General features: G+C 40.3%; 1 protein-coding gene across 2 annotated transcripts in view; it reads left to right on the top strand.

The window, feature by feature from the left end:
* The first annotated feature begins 1,677 nt into the window (after window positions 1-1,677).
* Window positions 1,678-19,331, top strand: part of astn2 (astrotactin 2) — a 285,626-nt gene continuing 267,972 nt past the window's right edge. For both annotated transcript variants that reach the window (XM_075456540.1, XM_075456539.1), the window contains exon 1: window positions 1,678-2,258. In XM_075456540.1, coding sequence (XP_075312655.1) covers window positions 1,841-2,258 — 418 coding nt within the window. In that variant the 5' untranslated portion in view covers window positions 1,678-1,840. The remainder of the gene's footprint in view (window positions 2,259-19,331) is intronic.

The raw sequence follows: 19,331 nt of genomic DNA, 5'->3' as shown, positions 1-19,331 counted from the left end.
CCAAACACTGTCTCCATGCTGGGAGAAGGGGTGGTGGTGGAGGAATACAAATAGTTTAGTCTGGACAGCAGACTAGACGAGAAATGCAACACCAAGGCTGCCTTAAAAAAAAAAAAAGACAGAACAGACTGCACTTCCTATGGAAACTTAGCTCATTCAGAGTCTACACCAAGATGGAGAACATCTTCTTTAAGTCTGTGCTGCAGAAAGCAATCTGTTTGAAGCGCTCTGCCGGGGCAGCAGTATCAGAGCCAGTTTCTAGAAAGAAACTTAACAAACTGAAAAAGTGCTGGGGGCTCCTCAGGAGCACACGTTGATGAACATAATGGACAGTACTGCCCATCCTGTACATCACATGGTGTTGAAACAACAAAGTGTGTCCTCAGACGTTTCTTCGGCTCTACTGCAACACAGAACACAGGGGTTCATTCCTGCTTGCGGCAATCATGACAGGTTTGAATGATTGTTGTGGGGGGGAGAAAAATAAATCCTGCAACATTAGAATTTCCTTTGAGCTCTCAGGCTTCACTGTCGTCTCTCTCATACCATAATAGTATATTCCAAGGGTTATTAAAAAACACAGATCTCAAAAGAGAAAGACCTTGAAAAAGAGAGGGCTAAAGCAGAGTCCAGTAGGTCCCTTCACACCCTAAAATGATGTGCTTGAATGCAGGTGCAAATAATTGGAAGAGAAAGGGACCTGCTGCAGCATCCATCTGTGCTCTCAGACCTCTAAGACCTCAGGAAATTCTGGCACTGACATGTCAAAAGCTTATCTCTTCTCAATTGGGCCTACTTCGGATCTGGTAAAATTGCCACTCAAATGTGTCCATTGCTTTGTGAATAATCTTGCTAAGAGAAAAAACAGGCAAACTGTAGCGACCACATCTAGTTACTTCACAGACACAATCGTTTTGGTTTTCCCCGAAAGCAAGCAGATAGTAAAAAAAAAAAAAAAAATGGTCCAAATGGTCTTTCTATAATTTAGCGGACAATTAAATGGACACCATCCTAATTGAATGTACCTATTGTTCTTCTTTAAACAGACTTTTTTTTTGCTTTTATATCAACTGAGAATCAACTTTGATATCAGCAGAGGATATATTCTTCAGTAAGGGATGAATGTAATTCAGTTTGAACTTGGAATTTGGATGTGCAACTGTACTTAGTGTTGAGAGAGGACTTAATTAGATTAATATTTTCAAAAGCTGGAAAACATTCAGCTCAACTTTGAAGCCATACAAAGACGTATACACTCTGCTGATGAAGAACATTGATGTGATCCAAAGCTCTGGCACGGTGGTGAAGTGGACCTTGAGCAAACACGGTTAATTAGTTTACCGTTTAAAGAATTGATTTTGATTAGCTGGCAGAGAGCGTGGGCCAAACAGGCATTCATCACACATTCCCAATTCCATTAAACTTTAATCTATTATAATATCAAACTGCTCGTTATATCAGAGGATCTACACGTTGTGGATTGAAAATAAAAAATAAAAGGAAACTGGATTAGATTTTTATTAAAAAAAAAAAATCAGTTCGTGAAATAAATAAATAAATGGATGACATAAAACGTCCCGTTGGTGTCTCTGAGTAACTCGCTCTGTCGGCCTGGCATCTGTTTTCATAATGACACGTGCTCATCCAAGTTAGGGGATCTGTTGTCCCACAGCGTTGAGCACGAATGGATGTGCGAGGAGCCCAAAGATGCCATTCTTCTCACTCCACCTGTGCTGCCGCCTCCTGGACGGACGCGCCTCCTTTGCAGCGACTGTACTATAAGTGAACGGACAGCTTATGAGCCCCGCTCAAAGCGAGAGAACCACGCGCGAGGAGCGGGATGGCGAGGATATTTGCGCTGCACCTCCGCGTCCTTCTCGTGGGTCTCCTGCTGACGGGCTCCTTGACATTTCGGGCGAGCAAAGGGGCGACGTCGCCTGACGAGGAGCGGGACAAAGAGGGCGACTCGGAGGCGCCGTGTGAGGTGAAAACCGTCACCGTCTCTACCCTGCCCGTGCTCCGGGAAAACGAGTTCAGCTTCACCGGCGGAGCCTCGGGGAGCGTGGCCGGCGGAGCGAGCGCTGCTGGAGAAGGTGGTGTCGGTGGAGGAGGAACTGGAGGAGGAGGAGGAGGAGGAGCAGGAGGAGGAGGAGGAGGGGGGGAATCCCGACTCCTGTTATTTGTTAGAACAGACCTACCTGGGCGAATTTCTGTAATGGATGATCTGGACAACACTGCTCTCCCCTACTTCACACTGGGTAAGAACTGCTGTGGTAGCTTGCAATGTTTTGCCCTCCATGATGCACATTTGGGAGCAGAAAGACCAAGCACTCAGGTAGTCTGTGCCCAGTGCATCACTCCCAACACCATGCACTCATGCACTTGCTCTCCCTGGTGCTAAATCACCAGTTCCCGTTTCGATTTACTTGTATTTAAAGCCAACATGGGATGCGTGCAGTAATCCAGGTAGGCTACAGTGATGCACGGGTTTACTCTTTCCCTCTAAACTTGAGCTGCTGGTTCTCTTAAGGACAAGAAAGAAAAAGAGAAAAAAAAAAACAACAAAAAAAAACAAACTGTGCCCTTAATCTTAAAGTAGTACTCAATCCTTCTATTACCCCCTCCTAACCTTATCCCTCTTTCTGTCTTACTTTCCTATTTTGTGGTGGAATGTGATTATGATTTAAAAATTTCATGCACACGCAAAGTATGGCACCACAATCAAGGAGTGCAATTTGGCCCCTCCAAATGCATGAAATTGCTATTTTATTCTCGCTTGAGCACAAAATTTGTTGCACTCGCGCCTCCTTGTGAAGGGTGAGCCGAATGGAACGCCAGAGGAGAGTTTGCACTGCCATCAGCGTCTAACACGCTGCGGGTTTCAGGATGCACTCGCACCTCAGGTTGTATGTGTGAGTGTTATTCACACTTCCCCCAGATAACTGAGTGAATCAACACAGTGCGACACCGGTCTTTGACAGGTCATCTTAAGTTCCACGTGAAAGCCGCTGACTCCAAAATGGTCTCGGTAACAACATCACTGATTGAATAATCACAGAGGACATAATAGCAGGGAAGTGTCTCTGCCTTTCACGGTCTAAAAATATATTTGCCTCGTAAGAAGGAGCAGACTGCACATAAAAGGAACTTGCTTACCTTGCTTTCTCGGGTGTTTTCATTTAAAATAAAAAGTCATGTGAAGGATGAATGTCCGCATGCTTTTCTTCCCCCCTTTGCAGTGGGAGCCATGCAGCCGGTTTTATGACGGTGCATTTGTAGATTTACAGAGTGTGTGGGACCTGTTAAATGCTTCCAGCCACACAATATGAACCGGAAGACAGTGGTTACGGGATGATCTGTCTCATTTAAATCCCCGTCATTTCGAGCCAGCCCTACTGGCGCAAAATGACAGAAAGGTGGTTCAAAACAAAGACAGGCTTCAAAGATTCAGGACTCAAGAGGAGGTCAGTGATATGAGTACTGAAAATCCATGAGAACGGCTCATTACTGTGGTTTTTGCCGTCTTCCTTTTTTTCCTAGTTCAGTGCTCTCGGTTTCATTCCCTGCCTGAAGAGTGTCGACTGAACTGGCTGTGCGAAGCAAAGGCGGGCAGGCAGGCTGAGGGCTGGAGCATTAAGCTAGTAAATCACTTTCTATTCTCATTAAGGACAGCCGTTGACTGGTGAGAAAGGCCTCTCTGTCCTCCCAGTCAGCCGGCTAGCAAATTTGCTGCTTCACCCTTTCGGTGCACGGCTGCCTGCTGTGGAGGGAGAGAAAGATCTTTAATAGTTCCATGTGCATAAAGCATATTGAAGGCGCAGCGTGTGCCCAATGTGTTCTTTAAAGAGGTCCAGATGACAAATACTTAATACTAACTGAAAAAAAAACAAAGCATCACAGTTGGTTTCAGGGAACACAAAACGCACATCGTGTAAGCCGGGCTCGGCGAAGATTTTAAACATTTGAGCCTGGCGACGTGACATTGACCTCATGCAGCGTTTCACTTAATGTACAAGTATTAGAATCCGTATTTAGCTTTGGCGCGTATATCTGTGCCTTGTGAAACGATAGGTCCAAGTGATATTTTCGTTTATGCCGTGTTCAGTGTTATGGTCCAAACAAGCAAGTGTAGAGCCGCTGCGGTCAAACACATTTCATTATACATTATAACCACATACTCAAAGCTAATTCTGTGATGCAGACGTCTTTAACCTTTTTTTTTTTTTCACATATTTGGGTTAGGATCCTGACTCTACAGTCCCATACAGACGGTTCAATCTCTCCCGCGCTATCCTTGCATTCAACACCCCATTACATGCCAGTCATCTTGACAGCTTTTGTCCTGATGGATGTCTTAGTGGCTGTGAGGCTTGTGAAAAGAAATGCTGGGATTGACATCCTAGAAACACACTTTGTGTTTGATTTAATAGAACAGAATGAGCAAACTTAATTACATACACTATGTATTTTTATGATCAGAATTCCATTTGTTGCGTCGATATTCTGCCTCGTTTTCTCACACCAATTAAAATTTTCATGCCCAAGAATGTTCAAAAAGCTCAAGCCTTACCAAACACGCACATTGATGGACTCACACACACTGTGTGCACAGCTTAGGCATGGAAATGGTCAGGTTTTATTTATTCAGGTTTATCGTTTTATGCTTTAATATCAATTAAACATCATAGGAGACTTTACAGTGTGTGCACTTTATTGGATTATGGGAGCCATCCCCGCTCCATTCTGCTCTTTTAATTGTGTTCTGGAGCTTAGAGAAAGCTGATTTCATCACTGCTTGTCAGAAAAGAGAACAACTAACAGCACAGAAATGTCTGTTTCCAGTTTGATCGTCTGAACTGAAAAAACAAGTTGTTACAGGAGGTAGCAAGGAAATTTAACAGTTTCTCGCTACCTCTGTTACCAAAAGATAAAGAAGTTGAAACCTTATTTGGCCCACAGTCGTTGGCACCTCTTGATATCTTAGACACACTTGAGGTTGTTTTTTCTTCCACTTGACTAAAGATTTGACGCATTTCCCCTTTGATGCTTAAAAGAACCTTTATAACAAGTCGTTCGTTCACGCACACATTCATTTATTTAAATCAAAGAAGCGGTTCAGGGAGAGTACTCTGTGACATTGTGCCGGTGCAAGTAGGTCATATGACCCAAAGTTCCCTCAACACTACGAGAAAAGGACGTAGTCGCTTTCGTCAGCCACTGATTTGTGGAGCAGCATTTACACGCCTCAGATTTCCCACAAAGAGTATTAAAGTAAATAAACATTAGCTTGCTGCAAAAAAAATGCATATCTGAGACCTTTGAGTGTCTCTTATTCTAATAAACTAAAGAGCAAGAAGGATTAGAGTGTACTGAAAACTCATTAAAAGAATCAAACAGAGCAAAACTGTCCGTGGAAAACGTATGGCCCACTTGAATGAAAAATAACAACAATATACCAGGAATCAGAACAATTACCATGCAACCTGTGGTCACAGAAGAATGAACCTCATGGTCTAACTCGTCCATACACTCAGCTAATCACCCCTTTAGACGCCGAGACATGTCAGTTAAACCAGTCAGGCCTTCAAACACAGAACTTCAAAGGCTAATATCTACTTTATAAAAGAGTTATTATCAAAGGGACTTATCAAAAAAGGGTTAAATGACCTAAAGAGACCATTATGAAATGTCGTAGAAAATTGACCCACCATTTCAGAAGAAAAATTTGACTTCTTTTAAACATATGTCAATCAAAGAAAGAAAGATTTTGTCGAAAAAATTATTACTTGCATGCTTGATAGACCTATTGAGGGTGTACCTCCCACCCAATGTGAGCTGGGACATGCTCCAGATCCCCTGCAACCAAGAATTGTAAAAAGCGGGTATAGAAAATGGATGGATGGAAGAAGGTTCATGTCAACTAAAAATAAGCACCTAATCAAATGCTCATTTGCAGCTGTATTGATTCTGAAAGTGCAGTCTTCATCTCCTGCACTCCAGAATCAACTTCACAATTTCAAACAGCCCTGCTGCGGAGAGAGACAGCCGCACAGGTAATTCCAAAGCTATTCTTTGAATGTGGGCTGGCTTTTGTTCCATTCTCCATCAAGATGACTCCACACGTCTTCAATAGTGTTGAGGTCTGGTATCTGGGGGGGGGGTGTCTACTTCCACTTATATTTCTACCCAGTTCTCATGTCATATGGCATACTGTAGCCTTTTTTTTGTTCCCTGGTTTCCTTTCCTTATGAGTGGCTTCTTGACAGCCCGCCATCCATGGAGACCATCTCTGATGATGCTTCAGCGAATAGAAAATGGATTAACTGGCCAGAGGCATTTCTCACATCCCGTGTTAGGTCTTTTTTCCCCATATCTTAAGGACATCACTTTCAGATACTGTTCATCAGATGTAGATAGTCTTTGAGCCCTGACGTTTCTTCCTTTGATCTCCCCTTGTCCAGTTTCTTAAAATTTCCTAAGGACATACCAAACACAATGCCAAGTTTTTCTATTTTGACGTTCTCAATAAAAAATTATACTATTTTATATCTGTCAAACTGTGTTTTCTTTGGCATTTTTTTCAATAGATGCACCCAAACAAATTTGATCAAATGATGGGTCTTTGCATAAGGCAGGTGGTAACTCAAGTGTCTTAAGATACAATTGAAAATCGATTCCCTGATAACTTCTTTATGTGTAGAGACCACACCGGTTCATCCCTTGAGTTACGTGTCTTTTCTTATGCTTGAATTGGTCATGGGCCAGTGTTGAGCGGTTTAACGTGAATAGATAACATGAGCAATAAACAAATGAATAAGATATTGCTACTTATTCGGGTAGAAAGACTTTTTTTTTCTTTTTCATCAGCAAGATAGTGACAAGAATCACCCTATAAGGTTCAACCCGTGTGCTACAGTATTATCACTTGTAATAGCAGCTTTGTCCCTGTCTTTTGATCATAAAATCCACTTTTCAAAAATTTGGCGCCACAGAAAAAAGATACGTCTCACTCAAGCATCCAAACCTTAATGAGCACAGTCTTGTCTTGTTTACTTGAGACGATCAGATTTCCAATTGCTTTGTCAAACCAGCATCAGAGGTTATTGGGAAATGGGGGGGGCACAAGTCTCCTTCCCTCTCTGGCCTGCCTGCTCAGCTTTGATTTATGACCAAAGTGTCGCAGAGAATGGATGAGTAGTGTGAAGGAAGGGTACGGGGCCACTTTCCCTTCCCCCTTTCTTGTTTGATTTCTTAGGCCTTCCATACATATTGGCAAACAACGTAGATATGGCTCTTTATTGAATGTGTAGATACCCCTGTCCTGTACATATCCTCATTTGGAAAAAAATATAGCACAGTTATATTTGCTTGCTGTGTGACCTTTTCTGCTTGACCACTTTAAAAAGCAATGTAGCTTTCGGGAAAGTGTGAAATGTGTGTGGGGCTCTGTATTACACAATTACAAATTCCACTTGGATAACTCCATGCTCCTTACGCTTTGGCACGCAAGATCATTTTCTATTCTCATTTAAAGTGGTGTCGTGGGACTGGGTGAAAATCAATACCTTTTGGCAACATGGCTGACTGTGTAAGTACCTCATTAGGACTTCACCTTTTGGAAAACCTTCAGGCACTTAACGTGAGGATTGAAGACATTCCGATGTCTTGCTGTTCCTCATCGCCTCTGTCCATCATATTGACTAAATCTTTACTTTCTTTTACTCAGCAAACTTTTGTCTTTTTTCAGGCATCTTATCAGACGCAGGCGTGTCGAGCAGCTTATTTCCCTCGCTCGGTCTCCCTGCTCTGCCTTGCTGTACCTCAGTGAGCTGGAGTTACACCTAGCTTGCTTATAGATGGGAGATTAAAAGCTACAGTAGCAAAGGGAAAAAGCTAACGCGGCTACCTTAGAACTGTTCCCTGTGGTGTGGAACGTGTACACACTGCATTACATCTCAGTCTTATGTCAGAGGTTCAGCTTTGCACTGCAGGACAAGTGATGAAGAGGAGGTGAAGGTGAACAGGAGAGAGTGGAGTTTTTTTCCATGTTGTGGAGCTGAGATGGGATCCTCTGACTAGCATTAAATTGGTTGGTTCAGTACAATTAGGAATGATACAAAGAATCTCATGGCTGTCTATGGATGTATATTTTAATCATAGTTCCAGTCTGACATTCTATTGCAAAGATCTTTATGGTTTTGTCTGCTCCCGCTGTGGTGTGTCAGCTACTTATTTGGTTATTGATGTGATTAGATCATCGCTACGCTGTTGCTCACACATAGATTTGTGAACAATTAAGTTTTGGTGTCGAGCTTAGTATTTTGGACTAAGAGTGGCAACTCTGATGAACTTTGCCAATGAGAGACAAGATATATAACTATAGTATATCGTAACGTCACACAAAATATCATAGAAGTGTGCTTAGGTATTAGGAGTTGCCTTGACATCACTTGACAGGATTGAATTATGTTTTGTTTGTCAAGAACGCAGGAAAAACCTGTCTATATTTTGCTAGATCGATAGGTTGTCTCATCTACCACAAGGGGAAACTCATTTGGCCTGCAGGGAAGAAACATGCCAGTTCGGTTTAATGGTGACAGACCTAAGTAATGGCATAGAGAGAATGAATCATCTCTGGTCAGTGACCCATGCTGGCTGTAATCCTTTGCAGGATTTCTCTATCAACATGCTTTATTTTACCACCAGAATCTCCAGTCTTGCTTGTTGCCACTGTTGGACAGCTTTGATCTCAAGATAATAATTTGGTCATTACCATTTCTGAGAGGAACACTGTGGTTATCTTTGACGGAATGAACAAAGGACTTCATGTAAATGCCTCTAATGAATGCACAAGCTCTTTCTTTGCCTTTTTATTTGCCTGAGTTATGCAAAGCAACACTGTGCACAATTGTTCATCTGCTTTTCCTAGAAAATATTGACAAATTACCTTATGGCTACCCTACTTCCCCTCCTACATGATGTATGTTTCAAGTCTGGGCTGTTTTTTTTTTTTTAAAGGAAATACTGGCAGGATTAAAAGGCGGGGGGAGGATATGTAGATTCCAGCAAAGTGTTTCCTTATCTTTTCCTCACAAAATAGGTTGTCTGCTAATACATGTAAATGCTGAATGTCTGAGGAATGAAATGGATGAATCGGATGCATAAGCTTTAGAGCCGAGCCTGCTAGTTGTGAGTACTTAAATGTATATTGAAAACAACTACTTTAATCAAAAATTCAGGGTGGTCGAGCTGATTGCATAGCCTTCAGAGCCCCGCGGTCAAGCTCAGGAGCAGTATCATGTCTGTCTTTGTTTTTTTTTAATGTCACTTTGTTTTTCATTTTTTGGCCCCAACACTGTTGTGTGTAGCTGAACCTCTGTAAGTCAAATCGTATGTGAAGCTGGACTATTATTAAAGAATAACCTGGAGAATGTAGCTAACAAGAGAACATCCCAAAAGCAGATTCCCCAAAAGATTTATAGACTTTCTATTTGTATACTGTACGGACGCTTTTTAGTCTGTGCACTGAATGCATAATGTGACACTGATTTATAAAAGCAATTCCATTTAGACGCTCTTTTTACTCTTTGGACTCCTCTGGTGTGTCCCCACCACATAATAGAAGGCCCCATGTGACATAAACTGTGTAATGTATTTGCCCTCTTTACAAAATAGTCTTTATAATGCAAGCCAGACATTGGGGGCACAGGGACTTTGAGTAAAATCCATCAACTTGCACACAGTGCCTTTTACACCAAGCATGACATGCAGACTTGTTGAATATTTTACTGTTATAAAGTGCAAAGTTTCAGTTTACAAAATCAAGCCAAACTTTGCACATATGTGTGTAATAAATTAGCTGAAAACCCACATGGAATTGTCCTTGGATGGGTTTGATGCTGTGTTTACTTTAGGCACAGGTTGGGCCCAAGTATGTCCTCATTCATTTGTCAAACCCATTTGGATATTGGTTATGTTCCCCATTTTAAGCCAGCACATGCTTTTTTCCATTGGAGAACCAGCCAAGACCCACACAAGAAGGTCAGCTGGAGCAAATGTGCTTCACCCATCTGGGTCACTGATAAGATACGCAGTTTAATGTGGGCCCATGGCCATTAGGTACCTTTTGTACCTGAGCATAACCAACGTGGGCCTTTCAATGATTCCTGTTTTGAGACCTTTTATTCCCCCATCCCTATTATCATATGTCATATGTCAAGAACTTGATCCACTCTTTCAGCTGATTTATAAATTAGGTTCAGTCTGTGCTTCTCCAAACTTCAGTCAGTGGAATTGTTAATAATTTGACTGAATGTCTGTGTCTCTCATTCTGGAATGTGATCAATGTAGTTTTAACTTCAAGATGAGTCTACGATATGTAGATATTTTTCTCCAGTAGTTTTCTTAATTGCCAGGTTTCCGCTGCCATTCACCATTTGCACTTAGAATGTGTCAAAAAGGTAAATGGAAACTGTAAAAAAAAAACTGCGTACACTGTCTACGCTTGCATGAAGCGATTTTGTCTGATTTCAAGAAGACCGGATAGGGGAAATGAAAAGTACTTCACAGCTTGCGTATGACCCTTCAAAAAAATCAAGTGACATGGTTTACCAGCTGTTCGTAGTCTGTGCCGCTCACGTAAAACTTCAACTTTTATTGTAAATTTTGATTTGACAGTTGTTGGTCTATATAGAAAAGAAGAAAAAAAAGAAGACATATTGCATCAGGCTGGAAAGATAAAATCAAATCAAATCAAATCAAATTTATTTATATAGCACATTTCATGTACAAACAATTCAAAGTGCTTTACATAAAATTATATAAAAAAAAATATAAAAAGCATTGCAGCAGGGAGTGGAAGTGGAAAAGCTCCCAACATGCATAAGTTTTGTCAGGACTGAGTGGATGAATAAACGCCTTATCAAATTCATAAGAATGCTTTGTTATTTTTCACCAATGTGGCATGAGTTTTAACTAGCCTGAAGCAAGAAACACAATAGTAAAGTACTGAAAAAAAAAAAAAAAAAGGCTCGGAGAGAAGGCAGAGCATCTTTATATGTATGGAATTGATGCTGTTTGCTCCCATTTGGATTTCGCCTCGGAGGCTGCAGCATTGCTTAGAAATGTGAAGTTCATCCTCATGAGAAAGCTATCAAGGTACACAAGAGCAGGTTGAATTTCCTCCACCACCACAGCAATTCCACTTGTGTACAAGTTTTAACTTATCTTGCAAAAGCCAAAATGGAACTGCTGCATACCTGCCCGCTGATAGCCAGCCAGTCAGTTGCAGACTCCTACATGTTAGAGTGTGTGACATATGACTGAAGCATCTTTTGGCCTCCTCTGAAAAACCATTGTATTTATGCAGACCGTTTTTCAATTTCAGACCTTTCTTTTTATTCTATTTTTTTAACCACATTTTGCCATTGTGATACGTACTGCCTTCTAATCAAATCAAGGAAATAGTCATTTGTACCGGCATCTTTCAGCTATTCCCAATGGTGATGTGAGGTGTTTCACTTTAAACTCGTAAAATGGTAAGTTTAACTAATTTCCTCTTCAAAAGCTTAGTTTATTTCGCAATCCCTGCTCCACTTGGTATTGATGTGTAGGTGTAACAACAACATAATTGAGGATGATCTTTATTCAAATATTACCCAAAGGAACAGGCAGTAATGCTTAAAGAATGCTTAAACAAAGCTAAATGAGATTAACTGTACAGAGTGAAGTAGGTATAGCTAACAGAATTGTGGATAAATGCCTGAATTGCCTAAAACTGATGGGAATTTGGAAACAGAATGACCAGCACCTCAGTTCTCAACAATTTTTCCCCGCTTTATGTTTTGTGGAATAAAGATTAGACTTTATGGAAGAGAAAGTCATTTAGGGAAAAGGATGTTGAAATGATATCCCTCTGAGCGTGGAGGGTGTGTAGTTGCGTTACATTGTAATTACATTACTCTACTCTGGTAAAATAAATATTAGTAAGTAAGAACGAAAGATGTGAGAGTATGAAAAGGAGATTTACCCAGGACCTCGCTCAGTGGAATTTACCTGTACCCTTATCTCTGGCTTCAAACGGACCAAAAAGCCTTGAAATGTCCTGCTGGTTAGATTTGCAGATCATCGGGACCTTCCTGCTAGTCCTTGCTTCTTTAATGTGCATATACAGTGCACAGTGAAAATGAGTACACCCCTGTTGAAAAGTAACATTTTGAACAATATTTTAATACACACACAAGTTATTCCCAAAACGTGCATAGAGTAAGTTTAATACAACATCTGTTCAGCTTACAACAGAAAAGAAAGGTCAATAATATAACTTAAATGACATATTTGTCCATTTTTGTGAAATTATGCTGGTGCAAAAGTGAGTACACCCCTATGTTAAACTCCCTGAGAATGGGCCGTGTTGGCCCGAAATGTCATGAAATGAAAAGGCATTAAAAGGGAGGTCATCGTTGTGCGTTTCATCCTTGCCTTACATTGAAATTTTACATTTTGAGTCTGCACCAGGCTAAAAGAGACGTGTGTGAGATTTGACTGAAATCCTATGGAGAGTATCATGATCTGCTTCAGTAGTCACAGTACATGTTGACAAGCATGTTTCTTTTGGTGAAATTCAGCTTCCTACTGTTGATGGCATCCATACAGCCCCAAACCATGTCACTCCCACTACTATGCTTGACTTTAAGCATGGGGCACTTTTCTTTGTACAAATCACTTTTTACCACCACACAGGCTTGACACCATCTAAAGCAAATTTGTTCATCTTGGTGTCATCAGATCACAGGACATGGTTCCAGCAATCCATATCCTTAGTTTGTTTGTCTCTGATGACACCAAGATGAACAAATTTGCTTTAGATGGTGTCAAGCCTGTGTGGTGGTAAAAAGTGATTTGTACAAAGAAAAGTGCCCCATGCTTAAAGTCAAGCATAGTAGTGGGAGTGACATGGTTTGGGGCTGTATGGATGCCATCAACAGTAGGAAGCTGAATTTCACCAAAAGAAACATGCTTGTCAACATGTACTGTGACTACTGAAGCAGATCATGATACTCTCCATAGGATTTCAGTCAAATCTCACACACGTCTCTTTTAGCCTGGTGCAGACTCAAAATGTAAAATTTCAATGTAAGGCAAGGATGAAACGCACAACGATGACCTCCCTTTTAATGCCTTTTCATTTCATGACATTTCGGGCCAACACGGCCCATTCTCAGGGAGTTTAACATAGGGGTGTACTCACTTTTGCACCAGCATAATTTCACAAAAATGGACAAATATGTCATTTAAGTTATATTATTGACCTTTCTTTTCTGTTGTAAGCTGAACAGATGTTGTATTAAACTTACTCTATGCACGTTTTGGGAATAACTTGTGTGTGTATTAAAATATTGTTCAAAATGTTACTTTTCAACAGGGGTGTACTCATTTTCACTGTGCACTGTATATATTTATATATATACTGTCCACCCAACTCTGTTTTCATTCTAAGCCTATGAGATCATCTCCTATATTTTTCTTCTTCATTCGCAAGGATCAGGTTTAAAGTTATATTATATAAGGTTAACGTTTTTTTTTTGTTTTTATCACAGTGGGAATGTAGCAAAATTGTTTCAACTAACCTAGTTAATGGAGTTATTAGAATTGGATAAAGGTCTTATTTTGCAAACATGGCAAGCAGCTTTGTGCTTGAAAGGGGAAAAGGAGAGTCATTGTTCATATAAGCTGCTCTCAATGATGTTTAAGAGCCATAAAATTTGATTCCCACCAGAATTTGTTCTGCACCTTGGAAACATCCAGCCAGCTCTGCACAGCTCAATGCATCCCCATGGGTCCTACAGCAGATTTTAAACCTTTTATCTATGCTGGTGTTTGTACCTATTTGCATTCCCTTCGAGCTATGCAGTCTCAGAGATTTCCTTTCAGATAAAGTGTGCGCCATTAATCTCTCCTCAACTGATGCGATCCCTCCCATTTTTGAATTTTTTTTTTTTATGCTCTATCATGCACATCAGTCCAAGTTCCTGGTGGAAGTGGCTTTATCAGCACAGAGACACATGTTCTTTCTCAGTTTTTGTTTTCTTTTTGTAAACAGTCCTGATAATATTGGCTCATTGGTTTGAAAACAAAACCACGATAAGTCAACCATTTTACAGATAAGACCTCAAGCTATATTAACTCTTTTATGATTTCTTAGGTAATGGAGGTGTTGTACATGTTCAGAAACTAACAGGTTTCCCTCCCTAGGTTTGCAGGGGGGCCCGTGATAACTTCTTTGTCGTGGTTTTCAATATTTTCCGTAATAAACTATGGACCAAGTGAACATTATTCATATTGAAAAGTGGGAAACGGTTTATTGACTATAGGGTTACTAAACTGAAAGTGTTGTGTTTCTGTGTCTTAATCAGATGCCACAGTATGATATTTACTACTTTCCAATACGCCTTCTGCTATATATTAAATCTTTCATACATCTACTTTTAAATCTTTCATCCAACTGCAGTTATACTGCATAGAGGTGCTCTTAAGACACATATTATAAGCCACGGGCAAAAAAGGGTGTTTGCCCTCATACTTCTTCTGAAGAAACTCATTGGTATTTCATGGCTGTATTCATTTTGCCTTCATCCAGTGGCAGCGCACACTGTATGCATTTTTTTTAGTTACTTTGTCTGGGCCTGGATTAGCTGTGATCTAACAGCAATTACCACTCGATGTGTAACACAGTACAGGGAGCTCTTTTGAGGTCACCGACGTCCTCAGACTGGTTAAGTGCGTCTCCAAGGGTGCAAGTCTGGACACACTGATTTTGTGTTTGTATGTTTATTCATTGCATATCTGAATTGCTGTAAGGACTCTTCATCCCCGTTTCAACCCTGGAGTTGTGCAACTTCTAACAAAATAATGTTGAAGTAATGGTGTGCTTTAGACACTCAGACATTTAGACATATTCTCCTTTGCACTCCGATTCACTTGTTTGACATCAAGGAACCAACAACTGTCTTTTCCCTCTTTCTCTTTAAAAAAAAAAAAAGAATTTGATAGTGCACAGGGATTATGTTATCTCACCAGCTATTTCAGTAAAATGTTTTCACATCTCTGTGTGAACAAGGTCCCCGAAGGTAGCAGATATGTCTGTGTGCGCGATGGCCGGCACTCTGATTTGAAAGAATCAGCCGGCACAGAATATGAAAGGAGATGGATGCCGGCGCATTTTGCCATTGCTCCGTTCTGATATGACATGTTCATTTTTTAAATAAGGTTGAAAAAAAAAAATAAAAATTGCATTTCTTCACACAGCCGTACGGCAGATTTTTACTTTTCTTAAAACTTTTCTCAGAGAGTCAATTTTCCATTTGCCTTCCATTGTTCGTTCCACGTGTCGTAGAAAATATCCTTTTGCCTTTCCCATTGAATTGCAGAGGAAAACATGCAAGTCAAAGACGAGGGCGGCAGGGACACGGCATCGACGAACTAAACATAAATTGGATGTCTTGTATGTTGTCTTAAGTTGTAATTGCAGGCCTGCTGTTAGATGGCATTAGAAGCAAAAACACACAGGATCATTGTATTTTGCTGCACAGTATGTGTTAATGCCAGTAACATCTATATTGGGTAAATGTATTAAATGATAAAGAAACCAAATTAAGTCACATCTAGCAAAATTTTCATGATAACAACCAAAATACTACCTGCATTTTCGAAAATTCCCTGAAACTTTTGGAAACTAGAAAAGTCATCATATATTGCTTTGAGTGGGCCTTCTTCCCATTAGTCCAACTGTGTGATCACTGTTCTGCAACGTGACTGCAATCAGGACAAATGCACTATTAACTCTATAATGAGACAGCTCAACAAACAAAATTAATGGGACCTCTCCAGCTATCAACACTTAGTTAGGCCTGTAACTATAGGATGTCACAGTCGGAGAAAATACTCTCCCATAGCTGAAGTGAGGGCGTGTGTTTCATCATGTGGGCCAGATTTAGTAATGGTGTGCACCAGAGCAGAGCGTTTATTTATCTATCTATTTTTTCATTAAAGGGGGGGGGGGGGGGGGATACAGCAACTATCTGATCTATCTGTAGCTATTAAAGACATTGCTGCCACATTTGCAGCTCAGAGGAGTGAAGTAGGTGGTTAAAAGATAAACATTTTAACAATTTCATTTACTTTGAATGCCAACATAAATTGTTGTCAGAGCCATCTGTTTACCGGTATAGTAACTTCTGGGCTTTCAGGGCATGAGCATTCAGCACTCCCTAATGTTTAGAGTTCCTACATTTTAAGCAGTCTTTAACCAGATATATGCGAGTTGTAGAGTGCAGTGATTTCTGGCTATAAGGTTTCTTCAAAAGATAGTGAGACCTGGGGTCGAAATACACTGGCTACCACTGTGTTCATGAATTTTGCAAACTGTATGTAGATTACTCACAGAACTTGCTACGAGCATCTTTCCTTGGATTGTGGTCTCCTGTCAATGAGCCACTGAATTAAACGCACTGTACTTGTATAGCGCTTTTCCCTACTAGTTGACCACTCAAACAGCTTTCACATTACTTGCTTCATTCTCCCTCATACAGCACGCTACATAGTGCTTTGTTCTACGCATTCACACACATTCATTCACCGTTGGATGCATCGCTAGGCAACGTGGGTCTCATTTTGGTACCCAAGGACACTTTGACATGTGGACTGGAGAAGCTGGGAGTCCGACCACCGACCTTCCACTCGGTAGGCGACTGCTCTTCCTCCTGAGCTACAGCTAACATAATCCAGGATTTCCCAACCCTACCCGTATCTAAGTAGCTTTGAGTTCTAATCTAATCTAGCTAAGCGATGTTATTGCCTAAAAACAAAAAAGGAAGTGCCAAAGTTTTGTCATATTATCTTATGATAACACGTTATCAAGGTAACCAGTGAAATGGCATCCATGGAGGTGACAGTGGCTTTGGAAAAATGTCCACTAACCCTACCTGAGTAATATTATTGTCTAAATTCAACTAGAAAACAACAAAAGTGTTGTGTTACTTGCGAAATGTAATTCATAGATTTGTCATACGTTGGTCTCCATCACGCAAATGTGCTGGGTGGAAAGCGCTGCACAAAAACATCTTGCATCCGCCCTTTCTCACTCCTCCTCATCCGGAAGTTGTGGCTTCTTTAACCAAAGAACGACATCTGCTCCAAAACCGAATCGCTCATGAGTCGTTTTTCCCTCCCACTGCTTTCAGGACTTTTTTTTTTTTCTTTTTTTGGAGGACCTGTTTAAAATTCAGGTCAGAGATACTGAGTTAAACAACTCTAGGTCCAGTGTTGAAGTGATGATGGCCGAAATGTTCGGCCTAGAATATGTATTTGTCACATTTTCTCTCTTATTTGGCATTTTCCACCCACATTTTTAACTTGTTGGCTGCTGCCAGAATTCAGATGATTCAACATTAATAAACTCGTGGACAACCTTATGATGGATTTATTCCTTCGCGCTTTCACTATTACATCCACTGATCTAATGGGATTTGCTGCACTCACTATTATGATGAAGTAGGCAGATGATTGTCAGGAAGTTGCCTCTCATCAGTCATATTAATTGCATTTATATGTCATTATTACAGTCTCCTAATGGATGATACCGACTAGCAGGCGTGCTTTCTACTCCTTAACTTAATTGAGTTTGAGCCAGTGTTTTGTTTTTCCCTTTTTTTTTTCTTCCTCTCAATGAAAATTGAATCTTAAGTGTTGTGTTTTATGTGCGTGTTCGTAGAAAATGATGCTTCAGTGTTATTTGTCAGTGGATTTGAACAGGCTTCTCAGTTTCCAACCTATTGATCCAGCGACTGTTAAAGGTTACATGGCTTAAGAAAGTCAACATCTAATATACAGGGATCAAAAACAAATATATATATTTATATATTTTATTTCACTTTAGCAATGCCTCCCAGACACAAGCCTGCTTTTTAATCTATTTAGGTCATATTCTGCACCGAGCTAAAGTCAAGAAGCCTCGCTTCACACATAAAGTGCAGTGATATGTTATATTTAAAAAAATTCTCTTTTGTGTTATATAGACTACAGTGATTTTTAAACATGGCAGTCAAAAAGATTTCAGCTGGTCTGGTTGGTCTCGATTTCCCTGCCCTCATCCACAACGTGAGCGGTTCTTTGCTCTGGCCCAGCATGCAATTGATTCTTGCTTAACGTGGGTCTCTCAGCGCTGGAGCCGGTGCTTTAGCGGTCGAAACAGAAATAACTGGCTCTTAGTTAGGCTCTGGCTCCTAACCAGCGCTGGGACCGCTTTGGTGAGAAAAAACACCGTGAAATCTCGAAAAAGTTGCCACATTTCTATCTCCATGGCAAGCAGGAGAGATGCGAGACAGAACTCACAAGAGACGATAACACGTGTGCAAAACTGTGATAGGTTTGTATTTTTAAATACAGAGGTTTACAGTCTAAAATGATGGTGCTAAAATTCTTATGGCTTTATAGGATGGTTCTAATAGTTGTGCCAAAATAGAAAAATGCTTTTTGTCGCAGTAAAATAATGAATGACATGGACTCATTTATTTGACATGTCTCAACACTATTTTAAACACAGCCTCTGATATACAAGCAATGTGTCTATTTTGGTGTTATTTCAACGAAGACATGAAGATACGAATCTTAATTGATTTTGTATATTTTCAAAAATATTAACTGATGGACTTTTGACTTGATTATCGGTTTCAGTGAAGTCAACGTTCATCTGATGGATTATTCATTGTCTCTTTTTTTATTCCAAATATTCTTATAGATCTGTTTTGTTTCTTCTAAAATTATTGTGTTGTGTTGAATAGATCCACTATGTTTAAGTTTCCTTTTTCTTATTTAGGTTTAATTCTGTTCTAAGATTATTTGCCTGTTGTCAGACGGATTCCTAATGATGGGTTTTGTGGAATATTCTCATCATTATTGGACAGCCCATTGTAATCTCCCTTTAATACCCACTTGTTAATGCCAATAGTTTCTCCAGACAAGAAGATGAAAGGGAATTAATCCCATCGCAATCCTGACATCCTTATTGAAGCTTGTTTGGCTTGCAAACAACTCTTTCAAGGAAAACAGGCTTGTGTAGAAAAATCACAGAAGATGCATTCCCATGAGTGTGGTAACAACTTGCAAAACTGCAAGCTGAAATTATGTGTACATCTGATCATTTTATAGTTTTCAAAGCATTTGCAAAGTTGTATTGGAAGACACTGTATGAATAATCCCCTTTTAAGATATGACGGGACCAATAGAATGCTAGAGGAGCTTACTGTCACTGACTTTTTTTTTTCTCTTTTTCA

This window comes from Odontesthes bonariensis, chromosome 22 (assembly GCF_027942865.1).
Source record: "Odontesthes bonariensis isolate fOdoBon6 chromosome 22, fOdoBon6.hap1, whole genome shotgun sequence".
Lineage (NCBI taxonomy): Eukaryota > Metazoa > Chordata > Actinopteri > Atheriniformes > Atherinopsidae > Odontesthes > Odontesthes bonariensis.
The sequence above is the reverse complement of the archived record's forward strand: the minus strand, read 5'-3'. Positions and strand labels throughout refer to the sequence as shown.